The sequence below is a fragment of the Hyaena hyaena genome, unplaced genomic scaffold (genome assembly GCF_003009895.1).
Source record: "Hyaena hyaena isolate Hyena2069 unplaced genomic scaffold, ASM300989v1 scaffold_63, whole genome shotgun sequence".
NCBI classification, from domain to species: Eukaryota; Metazoa; Chordata; class Mammalia; order Carnivora; family Hyaenidae; genus Hyaena; species Hyaena hyaena.
This window is the reverse complement of record NW_024080695.1, coordinates 4,013,073-4,034,669: the sequence shown is the minus strand read 5'-3', so window position 1 is coordinate 4,034,669 and position 21,597 is coordinate 4,013,073. Positions and strand designations below refer to the sequence as shown.

The following is a 21,597-nucleotide window of genomic DNA, read 5'->3' as shown; positions in this document are numbered from 1 at the left end:
GCTGCCCAGCAAGGCCAGAGCTTGCATTCTAAGCAGTCTGGCTGTCATGCCCTTCACCCGCCTTTTTAACCGGCAGAAGGCAGGGCAATGATAACAAAACAAACCAGGAGCCCCAGGGGGTCAGAAGGCCAGGCGCCCGCAGTCACCATGTCACCCACACCACCAGAACATCACCTTCTCTCTAGCTGCTCCCCCCACACGACAGTCATTTGAAGCCAGCACAGCCAGAGGTGACCGCCCTGCACAGATGAGAAAACTCAGGGAGGGGGTGGCCCCAGTCACTCAACTGGCTGGAGAGACAGTCAGGACTCCCGTCTGGGGCAGAGCTAAGGACATGGTCCCCGGACCTGCTAGAGCCCCAGAACGCACTGCTCCGCTTTTGTCTGTAATAGGATCTGAGTCTGTCTTCTCAATGAGCTTTTTAGATGATACTGAGGATGAGCTGGGTTTGGGAACCAGCATCCAAGCGCCCCCCGCCCCGCCATCTACTCAAGGAGCCAGAAAGGGGTGGGGACTTGACACAGGTCACTCTGCAATTTACTGGCCAGACCAGGACATGAACCCAGAGCCCTCCCTTGCCCGTTCTGACATCTCCCTTGCCCTGTGCTGTCTGGCCCGACAGCGTGGCCTATCCCTGCCCAGGAGATGAGGTGTGTAGAAGGACCTACCTGGCTATCAGACATTTGGTAGAGATCCTTGTATGCCATGTAGACTTGGAAGGAATTGATACCTGTTTCAAGATTAAAAAAAAAAGAGAGAGAGAGAGAAAACAGAAAAATGCATTTAAGAAAAGAGAAGGGTGTCTTTCCAGTCAATCAATGGTCACAGTACAGAGTGGTAAAGTTAGGATAGAGGGCTGCCCCCGGGACTCCGTGGGGACACCGAACCCAGCCTGGGGGTGTGGGCGAGGGTCAAAGGAGCCTTCCAGGGAAGTCACACAAGCTGAATCTGAAGGAGGAGGAGGGGGTGGAAGGGAAGGAGGGAGAGGAGGGGGAGAGAAGAGGGAACTATTTGGATTGAGAGTGGGGTGTGCATGGGTCAGGACGGTAAGGAGGATGAAAAGACACGGTGTGAAGGTACTAGAAGTGGATCCCAGGGACCACGTGGTTTTTTTAATCCCTCATTATTTTTATGTTAAAACGCATAGAACAGAATCCGCCATCACCGCCATTTTGAAGTGTACGATTCAGTGGCATTTAGTGCATTTACCATGTTGTGTAACCATCACCACAATCTACCAGAGCCTGTGTTTTTAAAGTAAGTGACATGATCAGGTTTTTTTTTTTGGGGGGGGGGGTGTCTCAGAAAGACTGTTCTGGAAGCAGTGAGGAGGATGGGGGATGGGTCTGTAGAACAGCAAAGAGAAATGGCAGCTCATAGGGTGATGGTGAAAGCAAACGGGACAGGTATGCTGAAGCTCTGAGCCTGGACAGGAGCTGAAGGGTGGGGAGAGGATTCAAAAACGGTGAAATGACAGGATTTCATGTGCTGTGTGGACAGACCAGCAGGGAGCAGGGGACGTGGGGGACTCCTCCCTAACACGCCTGCCAGTTGCCCGACGACAGGGACTAAGTCTTAAATACTATTTTATTATTTTTTAATGTTTATTTATTTTTTAATACTTTTTTAAATGTTTGTTTATTTTTGAGAGAGAGACAGAGCATGAGCAGGGGAGGGGCAGAGAGAGAGAGGGAGACACAGAATCGGAAGCAGGCTCCAGGCTCTGAGCTGACAGCACAGAGCCCGATGCAGGGCTTGAACTCACAGACCATGAGATCATGGCCTGAGCCCAAGTCGGACACTTAACAGACGGAGCCACCAGGCGCCTCTTAAATACTATTTTAATTTGTATACCCACAATATGTGCTGTGCAATTAATGATTGGTCATGGAGTCTGGAAGCATCTGGATAAAATGCATTTAAGGCAAAACTATGAAATGGGATTTAGAATTCCTTTACGTGAAATAATGGGGAAGACAAACCAAAAATCTCTTCTTGTATAGAAAACCCTGGCAGCAAAAATTCCTTGTCAAATTATCAGGAAAAATTCAAAGAAAAAGTAATATTTGGAAATTAACATTAAAAGGATCAGTTTCTGGGGCGCCCAAGTGGCTCAGCTGGCTAAGCGTCTGACTCTTGATCTCAGCTCAAGGTCATGATCCCAGGGTTGTGAGATCGAGCCCCATGTCGGGCTCTGTGCTGACAGGGCAGAGCCTGCGTGTGATTCTCTTTCCCTCTCTCTCTCTGCCCTTCCTTTCCCTCTCTCAAAATAAATAAATAAACCTAAAAAAGTTAGCAGATAGTTATTGGGATGGATAATTATGATAGCAACACCATCCACGGATATTCTACTGGGGTATCTGGCAAAGTTCTATTTCTTACCTGGATGGGGGAGCCTCATACTAATTCATAAACCCACATTTTTTTTTTATCTGTGTGGTTTTTCTACTTCTGCTTTACTTTAGGTTAAAAATATTAAAATAAAAGCAAAGAAGCCAAAAACCCTAAAGGGAAACAGTACTTTCAGACAATTTAAGGAAAAAAAAAAAAAACGGGTAAGGAAGATAAAAAAAATTGATTTTATTTGTAATCAGAGTAATTCACACTAAAACCTCAGCACTGCACCACGTTTCGGGTTATGTTGCCATAAGCCGGGAGCTAGTGAATGCGCATGGAAAGGAGTCTCTCTTACATACCAATTTGCACCTGCTTAAAAAACCAATTAAGCAATGCTATCGAGAGTAGTAAACGGCCCAGTATATTTGGCCGGATAAGCCGCTACTAGCAGTAGAGGCTCAGGAAACACAGTGGGCCCTGGTATTCGCAAAACCTCCCAAATTCACAGATGCCATCATTACAGTTTCTCTCCGAGGAGGCCACGTGGGATGCCAGTTCTCAAGGACTGCACTGAGCACTTAACGGGACTGTCAACCCACCATTCTCTCGGAAGCAGCCATGTCCGTACCACGTGACTCCAGACCCCAGATGTTAGTCCAGGGCTGGGCACCTGGCAGAGACTGAGCTGAGCCAGGAAGTGGGACCCCCAAACACCTGGCTGGTCTCCGAAATAGTGATGACACCCAGACAAAGGGCGGGCCGCTGCATTCCACCGTGGTGACACAGAAGTAGAGAATGCAGGTCAAGGGTGGGGGCGGGGAACAAAACTGGCTCAGAGAGAAAAGCACAGAAGAGCAGGAGGCAAGACTCTCCTGCGAAGCATCCTTGGATACACTTCATCCCTCAGGCAAATCTGCTCTGTTCAACTTAAGCCAAGCTCTGGAGGGAGTCTGTTGTTTGCAATCAAACACCGGGATGTTGCTACCCATATTGGTGAAGAAAACCTGATTCCTCGGCAACAAACAAGTTTCTTTACTGCAGAGCTTCTCCCAGATTTTAACACGATAATGTGCATTAAGAATATTCAAGAACAGAAGAAACAGAGAGCATTTCCCAAACTTCTTGGACCCCAGAAGCCCTTTTTCATGGAATATTTCTTTTCTCACTCTTCAAATATTTACTGAGCACTTACTATGCACAAACATCATCCTAGAAGCTAGAGATATGGCTGTGACCCAGGAAGATGGAAGGATGTCTGCCTACCTTCTACGTGGAACAAACAATAAGCGAGTAAATACGTAAGGATATTTCATGCAGAGATGGGTGCTAGGAAGAAATTAAACAGGCTGGTAAAATTTTTAAAGTTTCACAAAGTTCTGCAGGGACTCTGCCTCTCCCCACTCCTTGAACGCAGGCTGGTCTGGAGATGTGCGCTGACCAGTGGCCTGAAGCAGAAGTGGCACCATATTGGCCCCAAGCCTCGCCTTGGGGCTTCCGGCTCACTTTGGAGCCCCGTGTGAAGGGACTCGGGAGAAGGTCCTGGAGATGGTCATTTTGTTTATCCATTCACCCATCGATGGACATTGGGTTGCTTCCACCTTTTGCTGCTTGTGCATAACACTGTACAACTATCTCTTCAAATCCCTGCCTTCAATTCTTCCCAATAAATACCCAGAAGTAGAGCTGCTGGACTGTAGGGTGGCTCTATGTTTAATTTTTTGAGGAAACTCCATACTGTTTTCCAGAGCGGCTGCACCAATTTGCATTCGAATCGATGGCGCCCAAGGGTTCCCATCTCCCCACATCCCTGCCAGACGTGTTCTTTTCAGATTGTTTGGTAACAGCCCTTTCACGGGGTGTAAGGTGGTATCTCATGATGGTTTTCACAGTTGCTGTTTGAACCCAGTATATTTTGGAGTGGTTTGTTATAAAAACAAAGGCTAAGTGATGCAGAAATCAGTGCCTAGAGGTTGGGTGCTGCAGTGGCCAAAACCTTGTGGCCTTGGCCTTGGGATCGAGGAATGGGTGGAGTCAGAACAGTCCCGGAGGAAACGGTAGGCAAAGGCTAGGTAAAATACCCAACAAACTGCTAGGGGAGGGTGGAAATGGGCCATTCATACTAGGTAGCAGCAACACGATGGGAAAAACTACGACTAGTAACTTGGAGGAAAATGCACCCAGAGAACTTGAGGACCTGCCTAAAATTATTTCCATGAAGAACATTGTGTCAATTGGCGTCTTTAAGCTAAGTGTATGAAGCACCAGAAGACAGACATCAAAACAGACCTGAGGGACAAGGAAGGAGCAGGTTAGTTTGTAAGAGAAATTCAGTGAACACACAGGACTTCTCTCTACTCTTGCCAACCTGCAAACAGTTCTCCAAAATGAAAAATGACCTCAAGTGTAAGATTAAACCAAGGGCAGACCCGAAACTCTTTGTTAAGACCTCATAAAACCCCAAGGTGGTGCCCAGTAAACTTCTTTGGTCAAACAAAAGGGCTTCTAAGAACCTTTTTTCTTTTTTTTTGGAAAAAAAAATGTTAAGTTTTATTTATTTTTAAAGAGAAAGAGAGAGAGGATGAGCAGAGGAGAGGGAGAGAGAAAATCCCAACCAGCTCCACACCATCAATCAGCGCAGAGCCCGACGCGGGGCTCGAACTCACAAACTGAGATCATGACCTGAGCTGAAATCAGGAGTTGAACGTTTAACCGACTGAGCCCCCCAGGCGCCCCGGGGCTTCTAAGAATCTTAAAAGTGTCATCATGGAGCACACTGCCTGTCACCTAAAGGAGAAAGAATCCTCAGAAAAAGATTTGTCCATGGGGCACCTGCGTGGCTCAGTTGGTTGAGCATCCAACTCAATTTCAGCCCAGGTCATGATCTCACGGTTCATGGGTTTAAGCCCCATGTCAGGCTCTGTGCTGACAGTGCAGAGCCTGCTTGGGATTCTCTCTCCTTTATCTCTGCCCCTCCTCCGCTCATGCATGTGTGCGTGTGTGCGTGTGAGCTCTCCCTCTCTGAAAATAAATTTATACATATAAATTTATACATATAAAGATTTGTCCAATGGACTGAGCTACAATGTGACTCATTGGAAACCCACAATGCTTTTAGGAAAACTATACCCTCTGTGACTAAAAGAGACTGAGCCTGTTCAAAATGAACTTTCTAGGGGCGCCTGGGTGGCTCAGTCAGTTAAGCGTCCAATTTCGGTTCAGGTCATGATCTCACAGTTCGTGGGTTCAAGCCCCACGTCAGGCTCTGTGCTGACAGCTCAGAGCCTGGAGCCTGTTTCAGATTCTGTGTCTCCCTCTCTCTCTGACCCTCCCCTGCTCATGCTCTCTCTCTCTCTCTCTCTCTCTCAGAAAGAAATTTTTTAAAAACATTTAAAAAAATGAACTTTCTATGGGTAGGATAAGAGCTGAGAAGATACTTTGCTGCAAACATGGGCCATTTTTATGGAAAGCAAACTCCATCTTCCAAGGCTCAGGCCAAGAGTCCAGAGGGTAGAGCCTGAGCTACGCAAGCCGTGGCCTCAGACCGGGGACAGGAAGCTTCTCTGTAAAGGGTCAGACAGTAAGTGTTTCAGGCTTTGTGGGCCACATATAGTCTCTGTCTCAAATTCTTCTTTGTTTTCCTGTTGTTGTTTGGATTTTGTTTTGAAAAACCCTTAACCATGTAAAATTTCTAGTTGATAGGCTATGTAGAAACGGGCCACGGGTCCTATCTGGCCCACAGATTGGAGTTTGCCAGCCCCTGACCTCCGGCACTGCTCCCAAGGGGAAGGATTGACCTGGATGTAGGAATATTCTCTACCCCCAGAAAAAGTCTGCCCTGAAATTCCAGAGTTCCTATGGAGTTGTGATCGTGTGCTACTCGTCTTCTCTCTTTTCCAAAGGGACTGTTTACTGTTGTCCCGTCTGTGCCCCACCATCGTATGTGAGGTACACAGGGAGTCAGAGGGCACATAATTTACCTCTTACGTTCACAAGTCTTTGGATCAAGAGAAGCCATAGCCAAGGAATCTCATCCACACCCCACATAAATGCTCATAATGAGATATTGGACTCTGAGCCCGATGCCATAACTGGAGGGAAATTTTGAGATGGCTGGATGGAGTGAGAGTATTTTATTTTTAAATATTTTTATTTTATTTCTAGGAGAGAGAGAGAGAGAGAGAGAGAGAGAGACAGCGTGAGCAGGGGAGGGTCAGAGAGAAAGGGAGACACAGACTCTGAAATAGGCTCCAGGCTCCGAGCTGGCAGTCAGCACAGAGCCCGACGTGGGGCTCGAACCCACGAACCGCGAGATCATGACCTAAGCGAAAGTCAGACGCTTAACCGACTAAGCCACCCAGGCGCCCCAAGAGTATTTTAAATGAAGGAGAACTGTACTAATTATGGCCAGATGAGACACAACTCAGATTAAAATGGCCACAAGTTCTTCCAAGTTCATCTCATCAGTGGAGGAGTCTTTTTTTCCCATCCCTTGAATCTGGGGTACTCTTGTGGCTCGACTTGACCAACAGGATGAAATGGAAATGATGTCATGTGAGTTCTAAGCTTAATCTTCAGGAGGGCTTCCAGCTTCTACATTCAGCTGTTGGAACATGGCCACCAAGTGAAGAGGCCCTAGGAAGCCCATGAGAGGACAATAGATCACGTGTGGAGCATCCCCCTGCCCTTCCCCCTTCTCGCAGCCATTCCAGCTAAGGCCCAAATGTCTGAGCGAGCCCAGGCAAGATCAGTAGAGAAATTGTTCAACTGAGCCCAGCTGTGGTGGTCAACCAACAGAATCAGAAGGTAATTAATGACTGCTGTTTTAAGTCCTAGGTTTGGAGTGGTTTGTTACACAGCAAAGCTAGCTGTTACACAGGGCAATGTGATTAAGAGACGATGGAAGTTCTCATAGAAAGATCCAGGAGGTTCATACCAATAGTGGAATGACACCTTTGCCCTTGCACTGCTGTTCTTGGAAAATAACCAAATGACACAGGCTAAACACTTGACCTCAGTGACACAGCCCAGCACCTAGCCAATGTGAGCTCCTCTCTTCTTTACTGGGTTCATTCCTTTTTTTTTTTTTTTTTTGCTTTTCAATGGTTTCTGCATTAAACTTTCTATTTTGAGACTGAAACACTGCTGACATCCAACAAAACCAGTAAGTGCTATTAATAGGGGTCTGTGGCTTATAAAACACAGGCAGGACTCCCTTATCAGTGGTTTATAAAAAAAAAAATCCCATCCCAAAGGAAGCCATTCTCCCTTGCCAAGTCTACACAGCATGCTGGCACTACCATTTTCTAGAATAACTTCTTGTATTTTGAGATTTCTAAAATAAGCCACAAGTTGCTTGATCTAAAGATGGATTCAAGTGCTGCACCGTGGCTCTCACATCACACGGGCCGAGCCTGTCCTTGGGAGGCGCACGGTGAACCCGTTCTTTCAGCAGCCTGAATGCGGTGTAAAGAGCACCTGGCAAGAAGGAGGTTGGGGGCTGGACAGCAGCTTTGAGGAGCTGCACCTGTGGCCCGGACAAGGGCTCCCAGCAAAGGGAGCACCCAAGGGAGCTAACTAACTCCAGCCTGGGCCCCAGCTGCCAAGCCTGTGCGCTGAAAGAAGGGTACGTTCTTCCGACAGATCGCCCCAAGAGGGTGCCTTTCTGCAATTCTCAGAGACACCAGAAGTGCCAGCAGCACACAGACAACCGACTCCACACACTAGCTGCTGTGTGACGCTGTGGAAGCGATTACACCGCTGAGTTCGGTTTCCATTTCTTTATCACCTGTGCTTTATTTTGCAGTCAGTGCTGATGACCATCAGGATTCCTGAACACATCCTCTGACTTAGAGAGCAATGTGCTACATACATGCAGTAAGTATGTCCTGAGAACTTACTCTGTGCCAGTTGCGTGCTAAACACTTGGGGTGCAGAAGTGCATAAGAGCATCTGTCAGGAACTCAGTTAGCAACTCAGTCAGCTCCCCGATATTTGCTGCTCCTCTCCTATGTGCAGACATCTGAGGAAAAGCCCTTGAGAGCCACGTGAGCACCTTATAACCTATCCTGGGGATACTGTGGAGCCCCCGCAGGCATTCACACTAATTACTTTTGTAAAGCCCACTTCTGTGGCTGGGAGAGGAATGCACTGGAGGGGTAAGGCTGGGGACAGAGAGCAGGGGTGAGGCCGAGGAGGAATCTGATGGAGATTCAGATCCACATCAGATCTGAGCTACTGCACAGGCAAAGCCACGGGTCCAGTGATGGACGGGGAAGGGAGAAGGAAGGGCACCTTGGAAATGATCATGGACATGGTTCCCCAGATTTCTGTCTTGAGTGAACGGCTGGACAGGGGTGCCCCTCACAGGGATAGAGGTCCAGAGTGGGAGACAGTACAGTTCACGGGAAAAGGTACTGGGTTTGGGAGAACTTGGTGGTAAGTCCGAGCCCTGTGTGGACATCTAGAGTTATGCTCTATGTGAGCCGGGGCCAGCATCACGGTGGATGGGTGACCCTGGTGACAGGACACTATGGAAGCTGGGGGGCCCCTCAGGCAGGGGACCTGGACTGGAGCCCTGAGGTCACCACCATTCACTGAGCACCTTGGGAAGGAGAAGGAAGACCAGGCGGGGCTGGGCAGGGCTTGTAAACGATCCCACCCATGTTTTGATGGGGCTGCAAGTACACAGAGGTGGGGAGAGGGCTTCACCCAAGGCTCCTGATGGTGCTGCTTGCCTTGGGGATTAGAAGGAATCTGTGCACTTAGAAGCCCTGATAACAGTACCTTTCATAACCCATCCACCCAATCTCAGACACACAACTGGGCAACAGGAAGGAAAAGGCAAGAATAATTGCTCTTGGCAGGAGCCAGCCTCTACAGAGGACCAGGGAATTCCTGCTTCCCTCCAGGCCGTTTGGTACTAGCAACCCCTACAGCCTGTCTTTGGTTAACCCTCTGGGCCCCAGAGGAGGGCACCTTTGCTGGCTCACCCATCCTGGGGCAGAGGTCCTGGGGTCTCCTTCAGGAGATGTGAGGTGCAGCCTGTGACCTATCCGTGGGCCCAGGGGTCATAGGGGGCTGATGCTCCTTTGGCTCATTCCTAAAATGCTGACACAGGGTAGACACAGGGCAGGCCCTGGGCAGTCATCTAGCCAGCGGCCCCAATGCTGCTTTGCATCAGAACACCTGAGCTCTGCAAACATATCCCTCTGGGAATTCAGGCTTAATTCAGGCCTGGGGCCAGGCTCTGGCAGCTTCCTAAGAGCTCCCTGGCCCAGGAGAAGAACCAGTGCTCTAACCCAAGTGCCTCCTGCTCCTGATGAGACAATGGAGCAGGCCACTGTGTGCCGGCCTCAGGCTGGGAACAGACATGAGAAAACCAACCTCCTCTTGATCATCACAGTCCACAGGGCAGTGAGAGCTCTGAGCCCCACAGCCCTGCTGGAGAAGCCCCCTCTGGGGCTGTGGGGGCTCCAAGGAGACCCCATCCCAGAGTGCAGAGCAAGTAGGAAAGGCTTCTAGAAAGTGTAGGTGCTTGAGCCCATCCAGGAGGATGAGCCTTCACACTGGACACTGGTTTGGGACCTCCCTGCGTGCCTCAGCTGCACCAAGATTAAGCAGCCTGAGGGCCACCAAATGATGAATGAGGCTGAAGGCCCTGGCAGGAGGTGGGGTTAGGCATCAAGGATCCTGCCTGAGGGACCACAGTGCCCTAGGTTCCCAGGGAGGAGGAGATGGGTAGCGGGTGCGAGGCCCCAGAGACAACAAGCTGCTTCTTGCCCAAAGCCCTTCCACTGAGGTCCCTGCCTCTGTGGGTGGCCGCATAGACACCAGCCCTTCGCACTGCATCTGCTGCTCTGGCAGAGCCTGCCGAGTGTGGCCACGGACCCCTGGCTCTAGCAGCACTTACTCCTCTTCACCAGGGCAGAATAGAGTAGGACCTCTCTCCACAGAGAGCATGAGGTCCCCAATGCCTGGGTTCCGGGTGGAATTAGTAGCTCACCATCCATGGTACCTCAGGATAAGCAATCCCTACCACGCATGGCCTACCTCTGAGGTTGCTATGACAACCACGACCTGGCATCAAGGTGGAGAATTAACACTGAGTTCAGGGCATGGGTTTCGCACCTGGTACCTAGCCCTGGTGCTGTGGACGAGGGGCCGCCGAGCAACCAGAGAGCTCAGCTAGGGGACCTGCCCACCGTCACACGGCCAGAAAGCAGAAGGGCAGGATTTATAGCCAGGTGGCCCACCTGCTGGGGTCGTACCACACCTGCTGCTTGCTACAAGGCACGTGACACAGGTCATTTCGGAGTGTACTCCTGGTTTTAGAAAATGAAACCAAGTTAGGGACAGAGCCAGTGACCCGCCCACCTAGTGCAGGTCAGTGGAACCCACCCAGCTGGGTCCCGGAAACCACCCCCTCCACCACTGTCTCCCACCCCAACACCAATAGCCCCACACAGACAGAGGGTGGGGAGCACCCAGGGTCCACTTCCTGGTCTTCACCCTATAAAATATCTGCACTGGTAAGCATGGACATCTTTGCAAAAATGTTTTCCCAGAACACTGTTTGAAACACCAAACAACTGCAAATAGGCTGTGGCAGGTGCCATCAGGAGCCCCCAAGAGCCCTCTTCGGAATGAAGGACTTCTCCCCTGCTCCCCACCCCCGGCTCCTGGAAGAGCTGCGGGCAGATGGCCATCAGCTGTCAGGCCTGTTTGCACCACCCTCCATGCACAGAGCAGCCTAGCTCAAGGTCATGCCCCATCCCAGAGAGGCCACACGCCACGCCGGGCTGGTGGGAGGTATGAAGTCCCCACGCCCTTGGCTTCCTCGAGATCCATCTGAAGGTGTCCAGGTCGCAGGGCTCCCCGCAGCCAATCCTGTTTCCTGGGCTTCACTCACAGGGGTGGATCCTGCAATCACCCTGTGGGAGGCAAAATAATGGCTCTCCCCTAAGACTGGACGTCCATGCCCTAATCCTCAGAACCTATGAATACATTCCCTTCCCAACAAAGGGAATCTGCAGATAGGATTAAATTAAGGACCCTGAGATAAAAGGTCATCCTGTGCTAGCAGAGTGGGCCCAGTGTGATTACCAGGGTCCTTTTTTTTTTTTTTTTAATGTTTTATTTATTTCTTGGAGAGAGAGAGAGAGACAGCGTGAGCAGGGGAGGGTCAGAGAGAGAGGGAGACACAGACTCTGAAACAGGCTCCAGGCTCTGAGCTGGCAGTCAGCACAGAGCCCGACGTGGGGCCCGAACCCACGAACCGCGAGATCACGATCTAAGCGAAAGTCGGACACTCAAAACCAGGGTCCTTTTTAATGAAGGAAGGAAGAGAGAGGTCTGAGTCAATGAGCGGGGAGGCAGTGGCTGAAAAGATGCAGGACCATGGGCAAAGACACTTGGGCAGCCTGTACGGGCTGGAAAAGGTAACATAGTGGTGCCTTGGGAGACACAGTCAGTTAAGTGTCTAACTTTGGCTCGGGTCATGATCTCACGGTTCGTGAGTTCAAGCCCCACGTCAGGCTCCGGGCTGACAGCTTGGAGCCTGGAGCCTGCTTTGGATTCTGTGTCTCCCTCTCTTTCTGCCCCTCCCCTGCTCATATGCTGTCTCTCTTGGTCTCAAAAATAAATAAATAAACATTAAAAAATATTTTTTAAAAAAAAGGCAAGGAAGTGTTCTCCCTGGGGCCTCCCGAAGGAGCCCACCATGCCAGCACCTCGTCTTAAGCCCTAAAGCCCACTTCAGACTTCCAGCCTCCAGAGCGGCCGTTTAGGTTGTTTTCAACCACAGGCTGTTATGATAGCAACGTGAAACTAACCCACACTCACTTCCTGCAGGCCATCTTTTGCCTCAGAGTCTGCTCCCGGCAAGCCCTGACAACACAGTTTTTCAAAATTCTCCACGAGGGAGTAGATTCACCCAGAACCTCCAGAAAATGGAATACTCTTAGGAGAAATGATGGAATGATGATAAAAGCAATAACTGATTATACAGCATACAAATCAGGGGCCAGCACTCCTCTAAGTACTTATACCCTCTCATTGGATCTTCAAAACAACCTTTTTACTACCTCTATTCTCCAGATGGGGAAACTGAGGCACAGAGAGGTTGAGGGACTGGTCTTAGGTCACACAGCCACTAAGTGGAGAGGCCTTGTTGCCCATAACACTTTATTGAGGATAAAAGCATACTGCAGGGGTGCCTGAGTGACTCAGTCAGTTAAGTGCCTGACTCTTGATTTCAGTTCAGGTCTTGATCTCATGGTTCGTCGGTTCAAGCCCCGCATGGGGCTCCATGCTGAAAGTTTGGGGCCTGGTTGGGATTCTCTCTCTCCCTCTCTCTGCTCCTCCCCTGTGGGTACACATTCTCTCTCTCTCTCTCTCTCTCAAAATAAAAAAATTAAAACGTTAAAAAAATAAAAATATTCTTTAAAAAAAAGCATACTGCAGGGGCACCTGGGTGGCTCAGTCGGTTAAGTGTCCGACTTCGGCTCAGGTCATGATCTCACGGTTCATGGGCTTGAGCCAAGCATCAGGCTCTGTGCTGACAGCTCAGCACCTGGCGCCTGCTTCAGATTCTGTGTCTCCCTCTCTTTCTGCCCCTCCCCTGCTTGCTTTCAGTCTCTGTCTCTCTCTCAAAAATAAACATTAAAAAAAAATTTAAAACAGCATCCTGCAGATTATGCATATTATAGTTCCACCTGAGTAAGAATTATGGATATGTGAGCATGCAGCTCACAAATACACAAACAAGAAAAATGCCTAAAAAGACAAGAGGAAATTATCGCTTTTTGCATTAGACACTTCCATGTTGTTTCTCACTAAACGTGCCCCAGTTCTTAAATCAATAAAAAACATTACACAGCACGAGTTAGACACTTAAAACCGGGAATGCACCTAAAAACTGCCACAAGTCATTTCCTTACAAGCATCCGGTCAAGGGGAGAAAATTCTTGGCCCTCTTCCAGGTCAATGCAATAAACGTGACTCCAAAAAGTCCCCTCCCCCACAGAGCTGCGGTGCTATCTTGTGACAGCTCTGTGATCTCATTGTCCCACCGGACACTCTTCACAGTCCCACACAATCAGGCCCCCCTAAAGCTGATGCGATGAGGCCCATGGGGAGAGCGGAAAACTGCTCAGGACTTAACGTGAATTGAGGAAGGCAAGATGCAAAACAGTAAATTCCCCTTGGATTATGACTCTGCACAAAATAAGAGGGGGACTCACAGCCACTGCATTGGAGGGATGGCGCCTTCATGTGGAGACCTCACACATAAAAAACCCAAATGCCTAAATGGACAAAGAATACAATCAGACATTCACATCAAACTATGCAAAATGTTTGACATAATTAATGATAAAAGAACTGCAGTGTACAGTGGTAGGCTGACTTCGGCTCATCACATTGACAAGGATTTTGTAGAAGTTAACACCCAATGGTGCATGCGTGCAAGGAGCCAGAGACATGCAGACGGCGGCAAGTGTGTGCATCCTTCAGGAAAGCAGTTTGGCTGTTAAGTGTCACAATCTTGAAAATATTAAAACCTTGACCCTGCAAATTCCATCTCTGGAAATCTAAGGAAGCAATTAGAAATGCAAACAAATGTTTATAGACAAAGATGTTCACCGTAATACCATTTACAGTAAAGCGAATGGAAAGCCTAAGTGCCCCATAAAAGAAAATAACTAAGCAAATTAACCATTGCATTCTACATTACAAGCCAGTAAAAAGTTATTAATGAAAAGTAATGATGACTCATAAAATGTTAACTGCAGATAGAAAGATTCCAAGTAACTGCCAGTGTATAAGTATATAAGGAGAAAACTGTCTAAATAGACAGGAAACGGAAAGCAATACTCCTTAATGTTAACATAAGTGGTGAATGGGGGTATGTATGGCCAGGAGAAAAGAACTTTTTCCTTCTCTTTATTTTCTGACTCTTTTGTATTGTGGAGAATATACTCTTATAATGAGAAAGCACAGCATCTATATCTTAACAATTGAAAATACCCTCTAGGTCTCCTTGTGCATCTCATTCGTTTGAGGCTGCCTCTTTAGAGAGCATCTAGAACGGCCCCTCTCCAGACAGACCACCCCTGCCCTGGTTCATTCTGTTCTCTTGCTCTTTGCTTCTTTAGTTTAAGTCACCTCAACATAATGCCCACTGTAAAGTGTCTACACTGTGCAGGGCCACCTGGTGCGAGGGAGTCCAGACAGACGGGAACTGGGCTGGGATACAGAGTTGGATAGAGACAATTCCTACACTCACAACAGAGCTCAGGGTTTAACAGAAGAGCCTGACAGAGAATCGGTGTCCCATAATCCAAGCACAACGGAGGGGAGGGCCCAAAAAAAGGGAAATTGGAGAAGGTGCCTAGTTGAGCTTGGGAAGCGGAGTAGAAGAAAGGGCGGTCCTGGTAGGGTGTTCAGCATGAGCACTGGCCCAGTGGGTGGCATCAGGGGGTGGCATCCAGGCTAACAAGTACCCCAGATACATTTAGGTAGAGCATGAGAAATGAGACAAGATGAGGGAGGGCCCTGTGTGCCAAGCTAAGGAAGTCAGACTTTCTTCTGTGAACAGGGGGACACCTCCAAAGGGCTCGGAGAAGTGGACAGACTCCTTAAAGAGGATCTGGTTTCTCCATCGTTTGTGTGGCAGAGTGCAGCACACAGCTGGGCTCACAGCAGATGCAGACAAGGGGATTTTTCGCTCCACATAAGCAGACCCACCAAAGAACCAGGAATTCCAGAGCTGAGCCCCCAGTCTGAGACTTGGACTGACCTTTATCCTGCACCAGCACCTCCAACTCCTCCCGAACGCCATCGTGCCAGCTTGTGATGTCCACGTGGAGGGAGTAGTCACAGCAGGATTTGGTGTCAGCTGCTTCATGCCATTTCTCGAAGGAGGTCAGCAGGCTAGACCCAGGTTCAGGGACAACATGGTCAACTGTGAAAGAAGAGTATTTGTCACGTTCCAAAATGTTTGGGACCCAAGTTGTTCCAATGGTAGGTTCTAAGAGCCTCTTCACCCCAGCATCACCATCACACCGTCATCACCATACCACCGTCATCACCATACCACCATCATCAGCGTCACTATCAGTAGCATCACCACCTTAACCATTACTATCACTATCACCCAACTGTCAACACCACCGCTATCACCATCATCATCATCATCACCATCATCATCGTCATCACCATCACCATCGTCATCACCATCACCATCATCATCATCACCATCATCACCATCATCATGGTCATCATCACCATCACCATCATCACCATCATCATCGTCATCACCATCATCACCATCACCATCATCATCATCATCACCATCACCATCATCATCACCATCATCATCACCATCATCACCATCATCATTGTCACCATCACCATCACCATCATCACCATCACCATCATCATCACCACCATCATCACCCCCACTTCCATCACCAAGATCAACATCCTCATCACAACCCTCTGCATCATCACTCCTACCACCATCATCAATATTGCCATCAGTGTCACCCTCATTACCATAATCATCAGCAGTGACACCGTCACCACCATTGTCATTGTTACCTTCAGCAGCAACAACAGTATCACAACTATTGAGTGATTACTATGCCTCAGATACTGCCACAGGGCTTTCCGTAAATTATCTCATTAAATCCCCACAGCCACCCCATGAAGGGAATATTAATATCTCCATCTGCAGATGAAGAAACTGAGGCTCAAAGACGGCAAAGAACTTGTCTAAGATCACATAGCTAGTTAAGTAGTAGGAAGATCCCCAGTCTTTTCTGCTCTGCGAAGGTGAAAAATACCTTGGAGACTAAGAGGATGTTAATTTCATCACCCCTTTTGTCAGATAAAATCTTCAATGTGAAGCAAATGAAAGGGGAGATGCCTGACTTTGAATCCTGCTTGGCTTCATATATCCCTCCAGCTACTGCCCTGCTTCCCTAACACCCACCCTTTATAGCCAGACGTGTATGAAGAGTAATCCTGCTCCCGCTTACTCCTCCACCCGTCTAAAGCGCTCACTGGCTTTGCTAATTCAATCTCCATGTCTCGATTTAATGGAAATGTCCAATCCTGACCCACTGGACTTCTCAGGGTACAGTGACTCATTCCCTCCTCTTGGCTTCCATGACAACATGGCTTTCCGACTTGTATTCTACTTCTGTGGCCATTTTTCCTCGGTCTCCTTGTAGAATCTTCTGCCTCTACTTGGCCATGAAATGCTCAGATTCCTCATGGCTTGGTCTTGGAATGTTTCCTTCAATGTAGCTGATTAAAATGTACCACTCCCTCTTAGCTGCAGAACTCTGAGATCCGCTGTTTTCCCGACCTCTCCACCAGGAAAACTCGAAAGCTCCTCAAGATTAAAATGCCCCACGCCTTATGCAACATGGTTAACCACTTGCAAATCTGGTCCCCGGCCACCTCTTCACCTTAGTTCCATACCTAGGATCCAAGGGGTCATTCTTGACATTTCCTTTCTCTCAGATACTCCCATGTCCGACCCATCACCAAGTACTTAGATTTCCCTCCTAGGTATCCCTGGAGCTGTCCACCTCTGTCCACTCCATGGCCACACCCATAGTCCTGGACACCCTCTTCTCTCAGTGAGCTACTACTACAATCACTTCCCACTGGTCCAGACACATCTGATCTAGGCCACTCTATTCTGGTCTCTTTAAAACCCAAAGCAGATCAGCAGATCACATCATTCTTTGCTTAAAATCCTTCAACAGCTGCTCATTGCCTGTATGAAAAAGTCCAAAATTCTTCCCTCAGCCATCGAAGCTCAGCACACCGTCCTCACCTTCCAGTCTTTTCTCACCCAATTCTACCCCTGAGTCTCTGCACTCATGTCTCATGGGCCTTCTTCAGTCTCTCAAAGGCAAACCATGTTCTCCCATCACAGGGTCTTTGCACATGCCGTTCCCTCTTCCTGGGGCTCTGCTCCCCTCCACCCTCTTCACCCAGTTAATTCATTCTCATCCTTCAGATCCCTGCACGAATGCCACTTCTTCAGGGGAGCCTTCCCTGAATGCTTTTTCCCTCAGTTCAGAGCTCTGGGCACCTTTCTGTTGTAGCCCTAATCACAGATTATAGACACCTATGTATAGTTGTATATGATTTGTCACACCCCACGAGCCTGCAACCACTGGAGAGCTAGCACCTTGTCTGCTTTGTTCATCCTCTCCCCCAACACCTAGCACCGTGCCTGGCACAGAGCAAGCCTCCATTAGGATCTGTTGAATGAAAAAGTGGGGTGGGGACTCAGAACCCCGCTGCACCTCACAGCCTCCTTACTATGGTCTTCTTGTTTTTATAGGTTCTTGGAGTTTCATGAAACACACTGTAAAAACCAGCCTTTTACAGATGGGGAGGAAGAGCCCTAAAGGATGGCTTAGGGGCCTCCCCAAGAGTCTCAAAGAGTCTCTTATCATCATGATAAGAGAGCAAAGGGGGACTCTGGAGATCCTGACTCCTCACCTGGAACTCTATCCTCTGCTCCACACAGGTCACTTGATCCTCGAACTTCCATCTCCAGCTCACAGAACCATCCGACCTCATATTTCCAAGTACTTATCATGTGCCAGGCACTACACAGGAACCTCATGTACGTCTCCCAGCAACACTATGGTGGTGGGGGCGGGGGGGAGGCTTATATTATAAGACTCATCCTATGGGGCACCTGGGTGGTTCAGTGGGTTAAGTGTCAGACTTTGGCTCAGGTCATGACCTCACAGTCAGTGGGTTCGAGCCTCTCCTTGGGCTCTGTGCTGACGGCTCAGAGCCTGGAGCCTGCTTCAGATTCTGTCTCTATCTCTCTGCCCCTCCCCTGTTCTCTCTCTCTCTCTCTCATATATAAAAAATTAAACATAAAAAAGTTAAAGCTCAAAGATTGAGGCTCAGAGAGGCCAAATACTGCCCACAATCATACAGCTATGATTGATCAAGATCAAAGATCTTGCTCCAAATCCCTCCAGATCCAGCATCTGGGATCCTCCCCCTCTCCCAACCAGTAAATACAAAGGCTGCTTTTTGCAGAAAGGATCAGGGCTGTGCTTGCCTCAGGAGCTGGGCCATCCCCTCCTGGCTCAGGAGAACAAGGCAGTTCTGACACATGAGCTCTGCCCACAGTACTTCCAAAGGGGTTCCTTGGAGGGAGAGACATGGGCAGGGATGTGGCCAGCTTGGGGATGAGCCGCCTGGATTCAGAGAGCCTAACAGTTGAAAAAACACTGAAAATCAATTGTTGCTTATTTAATTAAAATCATTTATGAAGGAGTGCCTGGGTTGGCTCAGTCGGTTAAGCGACTGACTCTTGATTTTGGCACAGGTCATGATCTCACGATTGCTGACACTGACAGTGCAGTCACGAATGCTGTATCTGTGCTGACAGCACACAGCCTGCTTGGGATTCTCTCTCTCCCTTTCTCTCCGCCCCTCCCCAACTCCTGCTTGCTCTCACTCTTTCTCTCTCAAAATAAATAAATATTTTTAAAAACCATTTATTAAAATGGAATGCAAGAGAGGCACCTGGGTGGCTCAGTTGGTTAAGCGTCCGACTTCGGCTCAGGTCATGATCTCATGGTTCGTGGGTTCAAGCCCCGTGTCGGGCTCTGTGCTGACTGCCAGCTCAGAGCCTGGAGCCTGTTTCAGATTCTGTGTCTCCCTCTCACTCTGACCCTCCCCTGCTCATGCTGTCTCTCTCTCTCTCTCTCTCTCAGAAATAAAATATTAAAAAAAAAATAAAATGGAATGCAAGAAAGAAAAGCTATATATATATATATATATCAGATTGTAAAGTGCAGTAGAGGAAGAATCCAACCTCCAAAGACACCACTGTGATACATGGCATTATTTGTGCACGATTTTTTCTCCTATCCCCACCTTGCCCATGGTCCATGGTGGGCAGAGTGCAGTTCCAGTGACTTTGGGTTTGGCCACGTGACTTGCTTTGGCCACCAGAGCTTCAGCACATAAGCAAAGACGTAAGGTGGTAAGAGAAGTGACAAATTCCTGCGAGACTCATCTTGCCCTTCTGCTATCTGCCAGGAGAAGGACACAGTTGAGGTGGCATTGTTTCCAGGATAGGGGGGGTGTCATGGTGTCCCTCTGAACCCAACCCACAGCCTGAAGCAGCCCCACTCCAGTCCTATCCCTGGTCCCTCAGCTCCTGGACCAAGAAAAACAAGTGATGCTTGAAGTTTGGGGCTATTTGTTATGCAGCATTATCACAGCATTGATACTGACTAGTACAACCACTTCCCCACTGTGTAACCTCCAGTGACTTATTTCACCTTTGTCAGCCTCTACTTCCCCATCTTTCATAATAACACCTATATGACTGGTTCCCAAACTTTAGCCATGTGCACACCAGGTTCAGGAACTTTTGGCTTTGTCTTCCTACAATCCATATCATTCTTTCCTTGACACTTTTCTTTAAATCAGTCCACAGTTTGTAAAAATGCAAGCGTTCATTTTAATCTCCCAAGAAACAATAATACCCATAATGTGCTAGTCATTTAATTTCAAATGCATTAAAATAATTTAAGCTTTTAAGTGTCTATTGCTAATAAAATGATCGGTGTATCACCAGTGGCACACAAAATATACTGGCCTTTATGGTAGGGTTGTGGTGAGTTATATTAAATGGTTCCCCGAGCAAAGTGCCTGGTATCTATATGGAGTCTTGTGGTGTTGCTGACATTGCTGGTGGTGAAGAACCCAAGTCACATGTGCCCAAGGCAGGGGTGCAACTCACTGATCATGGTGGTCCCGCCTGCCAGAGCTGCCTTGGTCCCTTGGAAGAAGTCATCGGCAGTTGTCATCCCCTGGGAGGGCTTCTGCAGGTACGTGTTGACATCAATACCTCCAGGAATCACCATCCGCCCATTGGCCTCAATGGTCTTCACTCCACCAGGAACTATTAAGTTCTCTCCTATTTGTCTGGAAACAAACAACAGAAATGGCCTTGGGTCCTTAAAAGAAAAATAAGATGATGGTCAACCATGTGGCGTCAGTTCCACTGGGTAAACATTTCTGAGCCAGATCCTATGCAGGGCACTGGGTGGACAACAAGGTCAGGCAGGGTTCCTGCCCTCGACGGGATCACGGCCTAATGCAGGGGAGAGGCATTGAGCAGGTGGTTACAATCCAGGGCAGCAGAGGGGTGGAGAGTATAAGGTGGGCTGCTTTGCCAGCCCAGAAATCTGGGAAGGCTTCCAAGGGGAGGTGGTGGCAAAGGGTTCTCAGAACAGCCTGTCCCCTCAGAGTACTTCACCCTCCCTGTCAACCACTTTGGGGATACAGAGGACAATGATTGTAGGAGTAGAGTCCCCTTAGCTCTGCAAACTTTGGACAGTGCTGTGGGCTGAAGTGTGACCCTTCCAAAAGCTATATGTTGAAGCCCTAACCCCAAGGACCTGAGAATGTGACTGTATTTGAAGACTGGGCCTTTACAAAGGCGTAAAATGAGGCTGTTGGGGTGGGCCCTAATCCTACAGGACTGGTGTCTTTGTTAAGAAGAGAAGATCAGGACATAGACCCGTACAGAGGATTGATCACGTGAGTACATGGGGAGAAGACAGCCGTCCACACACCACGGAGGCCTCAAAGAAACCCACCTGCCGACATCCTGACCTCAGACCTCCAGCCTCCAGACCCGTGAGAGAATAGATGTCTGCTATTTTAAACTGCCCAGTCTGGGGTGCTTTGTTATAGCAGCTGTGGCTAGCTAATACAGACAGGCAATCAGGATTTTCATTTTAACTGTCAGAAGCACAGACCTCAGGAAAGCCGCTAGACTCCCCAGAACCCACAAGAAAAACCCACTAACATGGCAAAACCTGCCTGGAAGGAATCCCACTGGGGACGGCAGAGTTTCTCTGCACCTGCTGACCATCACTTCTGTGCCCAGATGCACCAGATGCCTGCCAACTCCCTCCAGAAGGAGGGGAAATTCCAAAGGGAGGAAGAAGAGAGAAGAGTCTAAGATATTCGAAGCCTTGCCCCCCTGTGGTGGCAGAAACCCGTGTTTCATCTGTTGGAACCAGTGTCAGGAGAAATATGGGGGGCGGAGGGGAGACTCAGCCAGAACCAGGACAGATACGACAGCCTCCAAGGTCAATGCCTGGTGAAGACCACTAGATCTGAACATGAGCAATTTTTATTAAACAAACAAACAAACAAACAGCTGTTCTGAACTCTTCAGATTAGGTG

At 48.7% G+C, this 21,597-nt stretch overlaps 1 protein-coding gene across 2 annotated transcripts in view; it reads right to left on the bottom strand.

Annotated features, from left to right (window-relative positions):
• Positions 1 to 21,597, bottom strand: part of CRMP1 (collapsin response mediator protein 1) — a 76,198-nt gene that overhangs the window by 24,499 nt on the left and 30,102 nt on the right. For both annotated transcript variants that reach the window (XM_039232030.1, XM_039232031.1), the window contains exons 3-5: positions 20,141 to 20,325; positions 15,134 to 15,298; positions 669 to 730 (exon numbers count right to left, since the gene is read on the bottom strand). In XM_039232030.1, coding sequence (XP_039087961.1) covers positions 669 to 730; positions 15,134 to 15,298; positions 20,141 to 20,325 — 412 coding nt within the window. The remainder of the gene's footprint in view (positions 1 to 668; positions 731 to 15,133; positions 15,299 to 20,140; positions 20,326 to 21,597) is intronic.